We start from the raw sequence: 17563 nt of genomic DNA on the forward strand, positions 1-17563 counted from the left end.
TTAGAAAAAAAAAGCTTGATAACATGATGCATTGCAAATGTAGTGAGGGATGTGTGGCTGATGGGGAAAGAAGTGATAGAGTGTTTACAAAATGCAGAAAGCAGTTAGTTTTCCAGTTCATTGCTGTTATTTTATGCCACATCATGTAAACACTCCTCTCTGGTGACTGTAGATGTTTGACATCTGTTCCACCAACCAGTGACCCCCATTTGGGAGTTTCTCTAACTTGTGGTATTGTTGTATTTCTGTACCCAAATGCAGCTGTGCACAGTTAGTTATTGAGTAACAAAAATACCTTAAAAACAAAGATGATTCACATTGGGTCAATGGTGAGAAAATGAAATCTGTACTTTAGGAAATGACATCAGGGCCTTGTATCACAAAACTGGATTAACATGTTTGGGATCTCCTTTTGTTATTTGGCTTCACTTACCCAGACAATCCTGAATCCTGATAGGCGCTTTTATGAAGCTGGTTATTGACTCACTAATTCAAACCAACATTTTCCCATCTAGATCAGTGTGTGTTCACATGAAAGGGGTGAGGAATGTGGCACTCGATCAATCAGACCATGGAAAAGAGTTGCATATTTCACAATGGAGGCACAAACTATATTGTTAAGAAAATATTAATCAACAATTCAAGCAAAAAGTAATAGTCGCAGCTGCTGCTGGTTAAAAAAAATAAATACATTGCTGACTGTCAATGTTTAATTTACCGAGATTATAGAATTAAATCTCTACCTCATCAGCGAGATTTGCATCACAAATTTGTTTATGATCCTCCAAACTTTGTGGGTTTTTGAGAGGAGAATTTTCTGCACACAATAAGATTAACAGCTACACAGTGCTACACTTACACTTGCACACAGACATTCAAACACTATACATGCTGATTTCACTGCCATGAGAAAGAGTTTTCTTCAAAAGCTGGAGAGGTAGTGACAAAGAAGAGAAACAGATTCAAGCCAAATTCAACTGAAATGAGCTTGTTTTTAAAGAAAAATCTCTGAACTCCCCAAACCCAGCATCGAGAACGATGCCAGCATCACCAGCATTTTATACTATTGTTACACAAGCATTTCCCAATGTTGTAAAAGCATTTATTACATAAAGTGTTTGAATCACATTATAATGCAAGTATATTGTTAATGTTAAAGAAAAACTGTAAAAAATTTAAAGGTGCACATAGAACCTAAACATGAACAACAGTACTAACTAATTGTTCCATGTAAATGCTATGTTAAATATTGGACAGCAGATGTCGCCATATTTAACTCTATTAAATTTGTCAAAATAATGAAATCTTCAATATAATTGCTTCATATTGATTTGGCGGTTCAGAAAGATTCAGTTTCTCCATCGCTGGTTTAAATCACTCGACTCTGCTGTTCCTCCTCTCCAGGGTGTTCCAGCTAACAGTGCCCCCCAGTTTCCTGAGCACCTATTTGAAGGTTCCGGGTGGTACCACTTGGATAATTAGTCTAGGGGTGTTAGTGAACTTAAACCTGGTGTTTAGGCCTTATGAGGAAAATGTGTCTATTCATCCAGGTCATTGTTCTCTGTCTCAAAATTGATTCGTAGGCAACTGGACTTGTATTTGTCTATGAAGACGTTGAGGATGTTTCCCCTCTTATCTTATGAGGAAACTAAAACATGTATCATGAATTAAAAGAGGTATAATGATTAGTGTTAGTTTAAGTATGTATGCATTTTGTCATGTTTTGCGTGGTTTGATGTCTAGAAGTTAGTCAGAGGTATATAGCCCTGTATGAAAGGCTGATACTCTTGATCAGGGGGGGTTACCGTCAGGACCACATTCTTCCTGCCGTATTTACTCTGGCTGTTAAGTTTATCCCTTGTGTGTGATGAAATCGACACCTGGTTGTTTTTGCAGCTAACTTCTGCCTTAGGGCCTCCTGCTTTTAAAGCCTTACTACTACACGGCTAGTCCAATGTATTTTTACTTATACTGAGTAAACTTTCTGGATTTGTTTGTTTGTTGTTGGTTGTACAGTACATGTCAGATCTTAGTGTATGACATAAAGAATATACCTTGAAAATATCATGTAAATTGGGTGATGTTTGTAATATGAGGCAGACTTCCTGTGTCCAGTAGGTAGCGCTCTGAGTCGGACTCATTTTTGGCACGTGTGGTGAATTTGAGGCAGATTAGACAATATGTTGACTTTATAACTATCCTGTTTTATGGTGATCTTGAAGTTTGCGGCACAGTCACACCAAGCAGGTATAACATGGAAACATCTTGAAGGCCTTGAGAAGAAACTGAATAAATGTGAAATAATTTAAATAAAAAATGAAGGTGGAGTTTGTTAAAGTATGTGGAAAGGAAAATCTTAATTTTTAAGGTGGCGCCATCGAGCCATTTTGTGACTTGGATTTCTGCAATACATAAATCATAAAATTTTTCAACAGATCTGAGTTTTTGTTCATTTTGGGGCACGTTTAAGCCTCCGAAAGGTGCCTGTTTAGGCGCATATTCATTAATAACACAAGGAGTGAACGGTGAAATGATAATCCATTCTGCATTTGGTTCTCTAAAGCTGCCACACTAGATAAATTGTCTCCCCTGCAGTCAGTCAAAAATACTCTCCACATATACAAGTTCCTCCTTGCAGAGCAGTTCAAATGTTTAAAATGTTGCAGATTTCACATTAAAAATCAAAAAAGAGGCTTTCTTGTGCTGATTCAAACCATGCTTCTGTAGGGCCAGAGGGGCAGCTGGTACATGACTGGTTCAAATGCTTTGCTAAGACAAAGAAACGCCTCAGACAGAGAAAATGAAATGCAGTAAAAATAAAGTAAGGGTGATTTGGTTGTCATTGTGAGTGCATTAATTTTGGGAACGATAAAAAAAAAAAAGAAAAAGAAAAAACCCTCCTCTGTTCTGTTGTTTCCAGATTTTGTGGATGAGTTTCCTTTTTTTATCAGCTGGACCATAGATGTGCCTAAAGTCTGGTTATCCTTTTAAAAGAGGGAGAAAAAATTGGCAGTGAATGAGGTTGACAGAATTTTTTGTTTGAGACGAATAATAAGAATTTACTACTTGACTGTGACAGAACTACAAGGCTTTGGCACGTAGAATGATTGGATGTTAAATCTAAAAACTATATATAAGAACTGCATGACTCAACAATCATCCTAGTGAGTGGCTTGATAAAACCTGTCAGCTATAATCTTTGCGCTTCAGCTAAAACAAGGAGCAGCTGTACAGCAAAGGACAATTTGACTGACAGTCAGCTGAAGTGAGTAAAATCAAGCCAATCTGTTTGCATATTGTTCGTGAATATCACTGGTTAATATACACATGTAGAACATTTCACTGGTGGAAGACATATATAAAATGTATCGTACCATTCATTATGATTTGGATGGAAATACCATCAATTTTAAAGCTAAAACTTTAAAATTGTAATAGTGTGCAGAGCAGAAATGAAGAAAACTGCGTCAGTATTTGTGGACCTAAGTGCAGGTCACCATTAAGTGTGGCTGTAGCTTTATTTACCATTTTTAATCGTTATGTCAATGTAATTATAACCAGTATGAAATAATGACTGTGTGACCATCAGATTTTTTGGATACAGGCTGCTAGCTATGAGATTAACTGTTTCTCCATAAGATACCTTTTTATTGATCATTAAAGTCATCTATGCAGATAAAAACTATAAAGAAGGAGAATTGAGTATCTTTATTCTGGAGATACTTGATGACAGCTGATCATTGTTTTCCAGCTCAGGCAGACGCAGACGATAAATTTTACTTTAATGTGCTTTGGAGCCACTGCTGCAGAAGCCTAACACACTTATTTATGCAACTCTTGGACAACTTTCATGAGATCAACTTTCACTGGAGATCCAAAAAGAAGAAGACGAAGGGAAGATCCAAAAATGTAGGACGCTGGTTGTGTTTCCAGTAGTTTTTCCACAAAATAAAAGCGGTATCTCTAAAATTCTGACAAGGAGTATTTTGCAAATGACCCATAATTCTCACACTTAAGCCTTTAAATTTCCATTGTTTCCATTGTTTCAAAAAAAGAAACTAACTTTAAACTTACTTAGGTGCTCAAACTAAACATTCATCTATAACTGCATTGGGAAATGTTATTCTTTCATTCTGTTCATATATAGTGTCTAAAGCCTATGCATGTACAGTTTTCATGACTAATGGAGTGAAAGTTGTTGCAATTTTAATACTTACAGTGATATTGTATTGATGTAAAACATCACAAGTGATTAATTCATGCAGACACTAAGCCTGCACACTTTTTTTAATTATTATTAAGTGAAGTTGAACATAAAACACAGGTCAGAAGGCACACGATAAAGATCTACTCTTGTATTCATGCATTAATGAATAAGACAGGTGCTGTGACCATACACTCAATGAACAAAGTCAGTGTGGACACAGATAAATTAGAAGACAATAAATGTTTAATCATCCAGAGCTGTTAGAAAGTGCTGTTAGCTGTTGTTCTGTAAACTCCATGAAAGAAAGAAAGAATGTTCATTTCTCCTCACAGCTTTTCGGCCAAATCGCCCCACTGGCCTGATGCCTCTGCCTGTATACCAGGAGGGATCAATGTCTGGATCTGAGCAACATGGATATGAAAGCACAATGCATATTGTTTCAGTTCTTGGGAATTAGCTGCATGACAACCAACCACTGCAGCCAAAATAACTGGTATGAAACAACATATGATTTATACATCTACATGTGTACACACACAAAAGATGAAATTGAATGTAGTGTGCAATGAAGTAGAAAAAATTATATTCATTATAAATTAACATTTAGCCTATACATGATCTAATTTATATTTAAAATATGTATTTTTCTTATTTGTCAACAATCGCTTACTTCTTACAATAACTAAACCTTCTTGATGAGAAGTTTGACTGAGCAACAGCAAGACAGGACAGAGTATTGCACACATCCTCATCGCAGCTTCACCTGGAGCAAAAATAGAAAATGAATGAAATCACTTAATGCCGTTACTGCAGCTATTACATTCAGAGCGAAGAGATGCAGTTATGGAATTAAAGCTGTGCTTGAAATCCATGGAAAGTAATCAACAAAGTGGAAAGATTAATGTCCAAGGCTGAAAAGAATCTTTATGACAAAAAAAAAAAACAATCACAAATTACAAAGCTGCTCATTTTAAAATTTGACTTTATTGTCATTTTCTTTCTACTCAACACAGTGTCCTTGGCAGGAAACCATGTTTTAAAAAATGTAAATAGCAGAGATGAGAAAGTTGTGCCAGAGAATGTATTGAGACAAGAATTAGGCTAAAACATCAAATAGTCAGGATTTAAATCAAGCTTTTTTAAAGTTTTTCCCCTCAACCTTAACCTGATTTATTACTCTACATTGTCTTCAATCCATGTTTTTTCCTCATGGTTGTTTATGTCTCAAGAATATTGACCTTGTATATGTAACAAAACGAAAACTTACTTTTAGGCCAAAAATGACTATAGGATGGTCCCAGTAAACACCACAGGAGCTGAACCGGTACAGTCCTTCTCTTCTCCTCTTCCCAGCGAGTGGCACTAATTGATTGTAATGATACCGACAGCAATAGAAGGTGTTGTCTAACCTGCACCATAAATGAGGATGCATGTCTCTCTCTTTATGTTTTTATAGCCCAGCTGGAGGGTTGGCATAGTGTTCATGTGATGATGTCATTCACTTCCCAAGAACTTAATTTGCTGTTCATATAATACTTGGTATATATACAATGTCGATATATAATATGGTAGACTTGCATTGGAAAGCCATCACTGCTCATCATGAAAATGCACCCTTTACCTTTCATTGATAGATTTTGCTCCAAACACATTTTTGAGGTTTGGAAACTGAAGCTAAATACATTTTCTATCATGAACAATGAGCTAAGAGGGTATTTTGTATTCTCAGGTTGACTGGATATGGATACTATGACGAAAGCAATCCCTAGCATGGGAACCAGAAACATCCTGATTATTCAGAGCGCCGAGATGTTTCTGTTTCACTAATCAAAACCATCTCAATCCCAAATTTATAAATAAATTACGAAAAATAAAAAAATCGGTTTGTTTTGCAAATAATTTAATAAAACAAATAACACAAAATAATTTGAATTGTTAGGATTTTATGCATGATTAAATGGAGGGTTGAAACAATCTGTTCAGTGGGAGTACATTGAACATCTACAGAAAAGTGACAGAAAACCAGTGATTACATGTAATTTTTTTCATCTTCTGCATTCCTTATGTGCCACAGAAAAAATATTCTTGTAACATAAAATAAATAATAATAATCATGGACATAAAAGAAACAATGGGTGGTACAATTGGTGGTAGTTTTTCACTATTTTGTGTTATTAAAAAGCAAGTTAAAGACAAACCTACTGAATTTCTTACTGGTACAAATATAGAGATATTTTAATAGGAATATATTTTGTTATTAGGTCACAATACATACATTCTTAATTATATTTATACATTTTGGCTCAGGGAGAGAGTGGTGTTTCATTCGCAAAAAAGGTCCTGTGTGCATGCTTGGTCTAAACCATTAGTCCCAGTGTGTATCATATCATTAATTACAGCTGATTTACTTTCAAGCCACCAGTTAAATTTAATGTTCTCACTAGAATCGAATCCTTCAAAATGTTTATATTAAAAAGCCCACCTCCAGACTGTCTCTAAAATTTAAATAATAAATTCTGAAACTAGAATTAAATTCACTCAACTAAATTTCACTTACAAACCATAATAAACTGGCAAACTCCTCAGTCACACGACGGACAGCCTCCTCCTCATGAGCCCTGTGTCATTACTGGTTTCTGCAAGAAGGAACACAGGCACGCAGGGATGTTAATAACAATTAGCGGATCAATAACATAATTCTTTGATTGGATTAATTGACCAACTGTTAGATGTGATCATTCAAACTAAACAAGAAAAGGAAGGAACAGGTCTATATTGTCAGTGCTAATCTTTAAAAAAAAAAAAAAAAAGAACAGGAAAATAAAGAAATTTTAAAGACCATCAAATTGGAAATCCAACCCCACATCAACATATTTCCACAATGTTTGTTAATTGAATCATTTAAAAACATCACTTCTATGTAGTTGCATGAAGCATGAGCACTAAGCAATGACTGGAAAGCAAAGGTTCTGAGACAGGTTAGATCCAAGACTGAACAAGAAACGTGGGCCTTTTGCCGTTTCAATCCTTAAAATGTTGGTGTTGAAATGTTGAGCCACATGTGTTGAATGCAAGCACATACATTTTGCATTGACTTAGATAGCCAACGCAGTTAATAAGATTCCAGTAAACAGATGTATATTTAATCTATCGATGTAATCTAGCCGCTATTTTTTATTTCATAGTCTAGCCTGAAATTGTTCACAGTTCTCTCTGCAGTATCAATGCAATACTTTATTTAAAAGTAGCCAAAAATTATAATTATTAAAGCATGACATTTCAGTCCTTGTGTATTCAGTCCTATTTCCATCCTTACCTTTCACAAGAATACAAAATGAAGTTCTCTTTATTAATCTTTATTATTAACAACAAGAAGATTAAGGCAGTTTTAAATGATTTGTAAAGAATTTGTGTATTTTTGAAAGTTTTTTGATTCAACAAGAGGAAGCACAATTAAAACAAATGCAATTACTTCAAACCAACAGAAAGTTTTAATCAAAACCAGCCACCAGGTAATCTAGCCGCAGAAGCAAACAAAGCTCAGTGCTATTGCAACAGGAAGAGTTCATATCCAACATATTGGATCCGTTTGGGGAAAAACTGTCTCCTAAAGGCAACAAAATCCATAGGCACCTGCTCTGGTGGTCCTCAGTTCTAACAGGTTATGTGCTGGACCACATCTTTATCAAGACTAACTTCCAAGTCTTAATTTGTGAACATTAAAGGTGCTGGAAGGCAGATGTGTAATTTTTTTTAAATAAAATTTTACTTTACTTTTTTCCTTTTTTACCCTGATGTGGAGTGACATTTTTGAGGTGCTACAGCTGCATTGAGTTCAGCAACAGATTTCATGAATTTACTCGCCAACAGTCCTTGTTAAGTCTTAACATTGCTTCTTTTTGCTTTTAAGAAACTGTTGTGTCACTGTAGAGTCCAGTCTGCTGTCAGTTCAGCATGAGAGGATAAGGAAATAACAAGTATCTTGCTCTTGGCAAATCACCAATATGAGCATTGCCCCCTCCTTTCAGGACACCACAGCAGGTCAGGACTGTTGTGTTGGAAGGAGGGAAGCAGACACAATATTGGGCAGGGGATCATGATGTTATGGCTAATTGGCTTATAGCACCTTTAATGATAACAACTACGTTTTTGCCCACCTGAGGAGCACGATGTTTTAGCGTGAAGCAGATGCAATTATCTAGAGTAAACTCTGCCATCTCATCTTTTCAGTTTCTGCCCTCATTGTGTTTGCAGACCAAATGCTGCTCTTTTCAAATGTAACTTTGGAAGTGAACTCTTCACTGCGCCCACCACCTCAGAGCGGAGTCATACCGCACAGGTTGCCCTGGTCTTGGGCTTGGCCACTGGGTTCCTCTGCGTCAGAGAGCCCCTGTAGAGGGAGTTCCTCACAAACCTGTCCAACTGGCCTGCAGACAAATAGCAACTACATTTTCTGTCCATCTATATTCTACATGCTGCTTTTTCCTAAGGCGCAGTCAAGTTCTCCTCAGTAATCTGATGCTGTAAGAGAATTGAAAGTCTGTGGAGGTTACAGTACAGTAACTCTATTGTCAAGGATGTAAATGATGAGGTATCAGGGGGAAAGTGAATTCCAAACAGTCCTCTCTAAATAACTACTGGTTAGGGAACAGTTACACAAGAACTTCAGAGCAGATTCTCTCTGGACGACATTAACGGATTAAAAATAATTTAATATCCTGAACTTGTGTATAGCTAGTATTCAGCCTAAAAATATTCTTCCCTTATATTAAACTGGTGAGCATATGCTATCCAGCTGGGAAAATGAAAGGCATAATGCAAAAGGACAAAGTGTTCATCAGTTCACTGGTTGGCTCATGTCCTTAAAGTTTAACAAGGTTAAGATGTTTTGAAGCAGTTGTTGGGCCCTGGGGATCAAGCTCAAGGGCAGCAGTACTGTGTCTTACTTGTGGGAAAGTTGTAGGAAAGTCTTCTTGCTTGAATTGGGATCGTGGACTAGAAGACATAAACGTGGGAGACGAAGAGGAGAAAGAAAAAAAACAAAAGAATGTGAGAGAGCAAGAATGCAAACAGTGTTGCATACAGTAGAAACATTTATGAGAGACAGACCTGCTATGCAGAGAGAAATTATCAAAATCAAACAGAAAGCCTCTGATAATTGCAGAAATGTGTGCACTTGATCGATTAATGTTAAAGGAGAAGTATTTTGTCCATGCAAAGCCCTTTATACAATGATTTTGAACAGGTCTGGCTCAGGGGGAAATATAATGAATGAATAATTGCCTTTACCTTCCTCCTTTTATCTGCAGGCATACCAGCCGCATTCAGAGCAGCAATCCTGTTCTCTATGTAAGAGACCTTGGGATAAAAAAAAAAAAAAAAAAAAAAAAAGAATGCCACAGCTGGTTTGGACGCTTCAAAACAAATTGAATTTGAGTGATTAAGTTGAACTACATGCCGGGCTAAGTGTCTCACCTCACTCTGAGCGTTCTGGACGTTGGCTGCTGCTTGAGCCACCTGGTCCTCTAGCTCCACAAGTAGAGCAGTGGAGCCCCTGAAGCTTGTCTTTGATCCATCTTCCAGGCGTTCAAACTTCCTGTCAACACTCTCTGTCGTATTGTCAATCTGCAAGACAAACTAATAATTTCTGTCATCTTATTGACATGCATGAGACTAAAATGTTATGTTACTGCCGTATTCTGTGATTATATTGGTCAGTCAGATGGTTGGTTGGTTGCTGTTGATTTTTGTAGCCATGATGAGGTTGACGGTTCTGAAGGAATTTGACAGATTGCAGACAGACTTTTCAATAAGCTTTGTATTTGGTGGTGCCATCATGTCAGAACGGCAATATTTTGGTTTATAATGACACATGAGCACATAAAAAAATAAATAATAATCTAATTTATATATATATAGTCTATCCCTTGTCCAAGATAGAAAACCAGAGTCATATTCCTAGTATGTTCACACATACCTGGCAATAAAACTATTTCTGATTCTGATTCTGAAAAACTAACAAACAAAACTTGGGATTAATACAAAAATTTTTGCATTATAGCATCCTAAACAATAAAGATGGTAGACACAGGGATGATAACCCTTTAAATGTTACCAGGTGACCATCATCATTATGTACATATTAGCGTACACATAGCTGAAGTTAGTATCCTGCTGTAAGAACAGATGTGTGTGATTTGTAACTTGCGTTATAAGTCTTGGTTCAGCGGCGAAAGAGGAATCACAACATTAAACCATCTGTTCTATGAGAACGTGATATGTGATGCAGCAGCTTGGTGTCTGGCCTATTTTTTAACCGGGACAGTGTGTTTTGCAAAATGCAAATAAATCTCATTACTATTGCTATTCACATAATTTTCACATCATACCAGAAATGTGAAACAAATCAGACACTTTCCATCCCAGTCTCTCATCAAATACATTTTTTAAGGCACAGCGGATGCATGTGATGTGATGTGTGATGACAGTGTCATTTTATAGACAGTTATTGTCAAAGCAAATCTGAAATAAATTCAGAATGAAGAGAAAGTGTACATTCTTGCGTCCTACAAATGCTGCATAAACATATAGAGCCGGTAGCAGCATACACACAGACAAATCACATGCAAAGTTTTCTGCAACAGTATAGCAACAGCAGTCGTGACACACATGGTGCTCACACACACACACACACACACACAGAAAGAAGAAAAAAAAAAAAAAAAAAGAAAAGTCAATATTGATGTTTTACTGACGTGTGACTGTGTAAATAATAATTCTAATAGACTTAACTTGGTCTGCAAAAGAATGAATACAAGTTCATCGGTAGTTGGCAAGATGAACATTTAGAACAAACATCCTTAACAGCAGCATACCTTCACCATACGATATTTATTATTTGAACAGTGAGAGTTACTTTTCCATATCCTGTTGTGAAAGGTCATCATTTACAGCCTATTGGCATCAGTGAAGCAGAAAAAAGCTATTTGGTTTGACAGTAAACACAGCAGAAGCTCAGGGAAACAGGAATTATTTATAACAGCTGATTCTTTGTGCAAAAACTCAAATTTTAAAACTGTGTCTTCCATCTGACTTCACCAGCTGCTTACGACATCAGGCTATATTTCCTATTACGTAATACTTTAACCCCTAAGAGGGGCCACACAGTTCATGCATATAGACCAGCCCTTGTTATCTTTACCTGTGAAAATAGCATGGGCTGCACCTGAGGTTTATTCTTATAATACATTCTTTGTATCAGAAAATCCTGGGCATGATGGAGGCAAAGCAAAAAGAAATGCCAAAAGACAAAATGTTTTGACGTATGGCTGCAGTACGAGTTTGAACTGGATGGTATGAAACTTCATGAGACAGAATGTTTATCTAAAGCACAGAGTGAGTGATCAGCCAGATGTGCTGCATGTGTTACTCATGAACTGAATCGTCTGAAACAAAGAGTCAATCCCACGATGAGTGCTTAGACATCAGTGCAGATTGAAATTTTCATGTTTTACCTGCTGTGGTGGCTCCTCCTCAAATGTGGAGACCACAATGCTTGTTCTGGGTGTGGGTCTGGTGGGCAGTCTGGACGGCTTGGCATCCCCTTCTGGGCTCCTCCACGTTGGGATTTCTTGTGAGGAATGTGGCCTCTTGGGCTCGTCTTCATCTGAGGTGAGACTGTGGTCACTGATGTTGTTGGTCATTTCGTTCAGTTTCTGCCTAAGCTGCTGCTCCTCTAGATCCACTTCCTCCCGCTGAGGAAGGGGAGAGCTGCTGTTTGGAGAGGCCTGTGTGGTGTATAGCAGCAGAGAAGCGAAAAACATTTACACTTTGGATATTATATGATTTCATATTACTGACTTAAAATACATGTTTGAGTAAAAACTGGTGCCATTGTGCTTCTGTGACCCAACACTGATTTTTTTTTTTTTTTTTTTTGTGTGTCCCAGTTTTCATCAAAAATCAAAAGTCAAACAGATCAGAGAGGTTTCTTATTTTGCATGAGAGGGATCACACTCCAGAAACCTGGTGCAGCTAATGAACTGTCAACAAAGAGTAAATCACAAAATCAACGTATTCTATATGACTACATCTCACTTTGCCTTACAACAAAAATGAATATGTGACATGTCTTTTACATGGAAAATTTAAAATGTATTTTGTCTGTTGCTGGTCATGTATGGGAGTTTTGCCCTCTTCTCTTAATTTTCTTGTCCATGCTTTGCTTTTCATTGCACTTAAACCTGGACCGTGGTAGTTAGGACTGACTACCACTGGGTGAACCACTGCGTCCTGTGTTCACGGATGTTGATTCTCTTTGTTACAACCATAACAACAGTGTTGGGTTTGGCTCATTGCTCTCTGACTTCTTCCAAACTTCAAGGTAACCCAGGTCCCTCTGCTTGCAACCAACTCACAGCAATAGCTTTAATCTGCGTCCAATTGCATGTGCTCACAGCAGTTGATATCTCAGCTGCCAGAAATTTTGCTTTGTTTGATTATGTGCAGGGCATCATGGCAGCATAGTGGTTAGCGCTGGAGCATTTCTGTGTGGAGATTGCATGCCTGTGTGGGTTTTCCGGGGATACTTGGGCTTCCTCCCACAGTCCAAAGACATGCATGTCTAGGTTGATTGGTAAGGAAAGAGGCACATCATTTGTGACCATGATACATTGCTCAAACTCTGTGCCAATGCATGCTAGCATAGACTTCTCCCCCATCAATCCACTGATAAATGTGCTATCAGCAGAAAATAGCTTTGTGTTACATCAAATGAATGCATGATAAAATGAAAACTCTCCTGCTGCCTTTTTTCACATGGACGTTGACACAGATGTGACCTTCCCAAACTCTGCTCAGCTCTCTTTGAGCCTCGTACAAATTGATTAAAGCTGCGATTTGCCACAAGAGAGGAATAGCAAGAGCCTGTCAAATACTGTTCACATGTGAAGCACAATGCCCGCTAAGTACCAAATGATCTTAAGTCCTGTCTTTGTTTACAGTTTGCTGATTTTGTGGCTTGGCTTAATCTCTGATGTTAATGGTATGGATTGATTTCAGGACCCTCTTCCCAATGACAAACAGGCACCAACTCCACATGAGACATCATTGTGTGCCCCTTCTGTATTATCCAAAAACGATAAGTGTCGGTAAAATACCTTCTACTTGATTGAACTGTCATTTTGAAGCCTCCGGTTATTAATTTGGCCGTTGTCATGTTGGTGTTTCTGAGACTATGAGAAACCATATGCGGAGGGGAAGGTGGTGCTGAGGAGGAAAGAGGACTGGATCCCAGCTGTGTAATCACAATCATAGCTCCGTTGCTACAACCGTGTGCGATTTAAATGGATTTACCTGATCGTGTGTTGACGTGACCTTCTGTTCTAAGCGGTTTAGGAGGCACTCGATGGCTGACATGCGCCTGTTTAGGTCAGTGATCTGAAGAAAGATAATTGGTGTCAGATGATAGTGACAAAGATAAAGTAATGAGAGACACATTTGAAGAATGCAGGATGTTAGAGGCAAAGGCAAACTTACTTAAAATGTGGAATTCATTTTTTTTTTTCAAAACAAAATGTCCACCATAATTGATAACTGATAATTGATGGGATAATGTTGAAAGAACCCCATGACTAATAGCATGTCATGTGATATAGATTACACTCACATTGAAGGAATCAAAAAACAAACTGGCCTACAAAAACAGTCTGCATCCATGCTGAGTGTCACGACAGCCAAATCATATCATCCTCACCTCTGACTTACAATAATAGAAAGGATAACATGTCAACAGTCCATGCATTTTGAAAGAGAGTATAAAAACAAAAAGAAACAGGATTTTTAAAAATGAAATGGCCCCTTAAACACTTTTTCTTCATGCACATATGAATTAAATAAAATGTTCCCTTGGACCATAATGCAATAATACTTTTTTCATGATGTTCCTGAGTCATATTCAAGCCAGGAAATCATGTGGACAGTCAACTGACCCATTTTTGATGCGAAAAGCATTCTCTTGACCTGAGTTGTGACCCTTAACAATGGTTCCTCTCAGAATATAGCCAAATCCATCCTCACTAATCTTGTATATGAAAGCTTCCCAGCCCCAGACCCGAATTTAACTCCTTATAATCTAAAGATAATGATTTAATTGTTAAAATAATGATTGAATTTATCCAGTTTCAGGCCAATGAAAAACATATTTGCTCAGTTACTTTGTGAGTGATTGCTTCCTATATGGGCACACAGTTTCAGTTTTTCCACATGACATTTTTGCATTTAGTTTGTGTCTGAGCTCCTATTGTTGTAATGGATATGGCCCAGATAGAAGTAGGTTAGGTCACATATTTTCACTTACCGATGAGACACAGCCAAATTGAATAAAACAAATCTGATAACATTAGTGGGGTGTTTTGTTTATGTCGCCAAGACAGCTAAATCTAATCAGATCAGCCCACATCCAAACAGTCTGGAAGAAAATCATCAACTCTTAGTTTAAGACTTTCTGACTTTTTTCCTGCAGTTCCAACCTGATCAGTTTCAGGTGTTTTAATGCGACAGCAGGTTGTGTTGATTGTTACTGAACAAGAAGATTAAAGGTTGACACTGAATGTACATTTTTCCAGACAGTTAGTAATTTTCTTGAATATTTTATGGTTCTGATGTTACTGCTGTCTAGAATCCACTGTGATAGATGGATAGATACATTGGCTGAAAGATTTATAGATTGATTGGCTATTGATTTACTTTATTGATCCTGAACTGGGAAATTCCTAATGTATGGAAGTTTTTAATACGTTTTAATAAGCTTCCCCATTGTCCTTGTGATATACTTGTCTTTTTACTAATTCTTCAAACACACAGCAATCTTGTTTGTGCCCCGCTCCTGTCTCGTCTCTGCATTTGATGAGTCATCCTGATATGTCAGTCCACAAACAAAAAAAAAAAACAAAAACATAATCAAATGGCACATGTCACTTGACTTTCAAGTTAGACTTGGCTTGAGTGTTTCTAAATCAGCATCAGGTGGACAGAGCACAGCACGAGTGTGCAGGATGAGTGTCTGCTGTCTGACTAACACAGAAATTCCATGGCTGTTTTTGATGTCTGAGCTGAGTGTTCTCTTTGGTGTCCTGTTTGTGTCCCCCAGTGCCTTGCCCAGCTGTGAGACTAATTTGCAATAACACAAGATATCAAGGGTGCTAATCAGCACACTGCTGGGTACGTCCGATAACGCCAGCCCTCCCAGTCACAGAGCTCAATTCAATCCTTTAGTTTCATTTCGCTAATCTTGAAATATTACAAAGGGCACCTTTTTATTTCTGATTATTCATACTTCAGAGAGTAAACACAAACTTCTGGAGAGTATCTGAATCAACTCAAAAACTCCCACCCAGAGAACACATAACCCTTAACCTAACCCTAATCCATTGATTGCGGCTAATGTTCAGTCAAACTAATGGTAAACAAAGTTTGTTTATCTGCTTCTCGTGAACAGATCAGTCACAGTTGTTGTGATCCTTCCCATGGATTGAGTTGTTAGCCAACACATAAATAGACAATGATGTAATGAACATAAGGGTCCTCTGATCTTGCAGCTGTCTCACCTACATCACTCAATGACGTGTCATGTTGATGAAGATGTGTGTGTGTGTGTGAGTGTGTGCCAGTGTACTGGTAGTTAAGCCAGTGAGAGTCACTTTTTTTTTTATCTCTTGTCTTTCAGGAATGTAGCTCAAAACCAAAATGAATTGTTCGACAGATCATAGCATAATAATGAGTTTTCTAATAAACTATCCCTCTTTAATGTAACCCAAACAGGGGAAAAGCTTGGTTATGTTTACACTCTTACCCTACTCTTTACTGGCTCATAAAAATAAGGCTAAGAAACAAGGCTTCTTTCCACCACACGATGTTGCAGTGGGCTCAGGACTATATTTTGAGGTCAAACAAACTCTCATTGTCCACTGTTCTCCTTCAACAGACTAAACCTCTTATCAAAGCTCAAAATCCTAGTTATCAAAACTCATATTAACAGCTGGCCATAGGTCTACACTTTTTCCTTCTCATATTTTTAAACACTTCAAGATGTTCTGTTCAGTTTTTCCCACAGTAAAACAGATGAAAGATTTGTTGTCTGGGAATTGGCGCAAAATCTAAACAAAATTTTTATTCACCGTTGTTAAAAGCCACATGGATTTTAAGTACACAAACGCAGTTGATTGGTGGAGACACGTGAGAGTAGGATTTGACTAATGAATTGCTAATGAATGTCACATTTCTAATATTTCATGTGCATATGTTCCAATAGGTGTGGTGTGCATGCACAATTGTGTGACAAAAAGTTTTCTCAACACACAGAATGCAGAACCACAAAACAACATAAGCCCTCCAAATGATATTTTTAAGTGACCTAGAGTGGCTGCCAACCCTAACCCTAACAAATTGTAAAGCATCAAGGATTAGTTTTGACTAATGAGAGATATTAATACGAAGCACGTCAATGACCTGTGGTGGGGGGTTGGCTGAGTTCAGGCTCTCCTGGGATGTGTGGCTGCAGGGGCCCAGGTGAGACTGGTAGAAAGGGTAGGCCTGGTGCTCTTCTTCTGAATCATCAGGACCAGGCAGGTAGCTGCTGCTGTCCCGAAGGCCACTGCCACAGGAGGAGTAGCTGAGCTGGGAAATGGAGCAAGGCGGGACCGTTTGGCTGTCCGAGTACACAAGTCGATCTAGAGAAATACAGAAAGAGGTGTACAATAAATAAGGTGAGGAATATGAAGTTATTATATGAAGCAACCTGCTGACATGCAGCCTAATAACTTGGCATTATTAACTAGCTAACTAACTGGCTACGGGCTGAATGCAACCATCGAAACATTGGTTTGACATTGAGCTTCTGTGTATATTTCTATATATTTTTTGTTATGTTAAGTAATAAAAACAACAGCAGCAAAAAAATACATTTAATTATCTAATACAGAATACACAATACTAAGCTATGGTAACGACGTAAGTTGATGTTCTGTCTGTTTGCCAAGAGCTGTGGAGCTTCCTATAGATTATTTAGTTTCCTTATAGGTTAGCATAGCTGTTGAGTTGTACACTGAGCTCCGTGACATATGAATAGCATCTGCAGTGGCCCTTGAGGAACCATTGCCTGGTGCAGACCTTTGTGTTGCTCATCTGAAATCTGGTGAAAAGCACAGGCCACATCTGCTTCAGCGAGCATGGGCTCCCTCAGACCTTCATCCATGACCATGGTGTGGTCGGAGGCTGGGGCCTGGGAGCGAAGATGGAGATTAGTTAAACAACAAGGGAGAGAGGAGGAGAAGGGCATGTTGCTCACATCAGCTGCTA

The 17563-nt window shown here is 37.9% G+C and overlaps 1 protein-coding gene across 3 annotated transcripts in view; it reads right to left on the minus strand.

Annotated features, from left to right (window-relative positions):
- Positions 1–6133: 6133 nt before the first annotated feature.
- The window catches only part of mlphb (melanophilin b), a 32000-nt gene continuing 20570 nt past the window's right edge, over positions 6134–17563 (minus strand). For 2 of the 3 annotated variants that reach the window (XM_029492968.1, XM_029492966.1), the window contains 9 exons: positions 17375–17486; positions 16715–16935; positions 13562–13645; positions 11722–11994; positions 9683–9844; positions 9497–9565; positions 9154–9202; positions 8540–8634; positions 6134–6843 (listed from right to left, as the gene is read on the minus strand). In XM_029492968.1, coding sequence (XP_029348828.1) covers positions 6817–6843; positions 8540–8634; positions 9154–9202; positions 9497–9565; positions 9683–9844; positions 11722–11994; positions 13562–13645; positions 16715–16935; positions 17375–17486 — 1092 coding nt within the window. In that variant the 3' untranslated portion in view covers positions 6134–6816. The remainder of the gene's footprint in view (positions 6844–8539; positions 8635–9153; positions 9203–9496; positions 9566–9682; positions 9845–11721; positions 11995–13561; positions 13646–16714; positions 16936–17374; positions 17487–17563) is intronic. The other variant, XM_029492967.1, reaches the window with a different exon arrangement.

This window comes from Echeneis naucrates, chromosome 21 (assembly GCF_900963305.1).
Source record: "Echeneis naucrates chromosome 21, fEcheNa1.1, whole genome shotgun sequence".
Lineage (NCBI taxonomy): Eukaryota > Metazoa > Chordata > Actinopteri > Carangiformes > Echeneidae > Echeneis > Echeneis naucrates.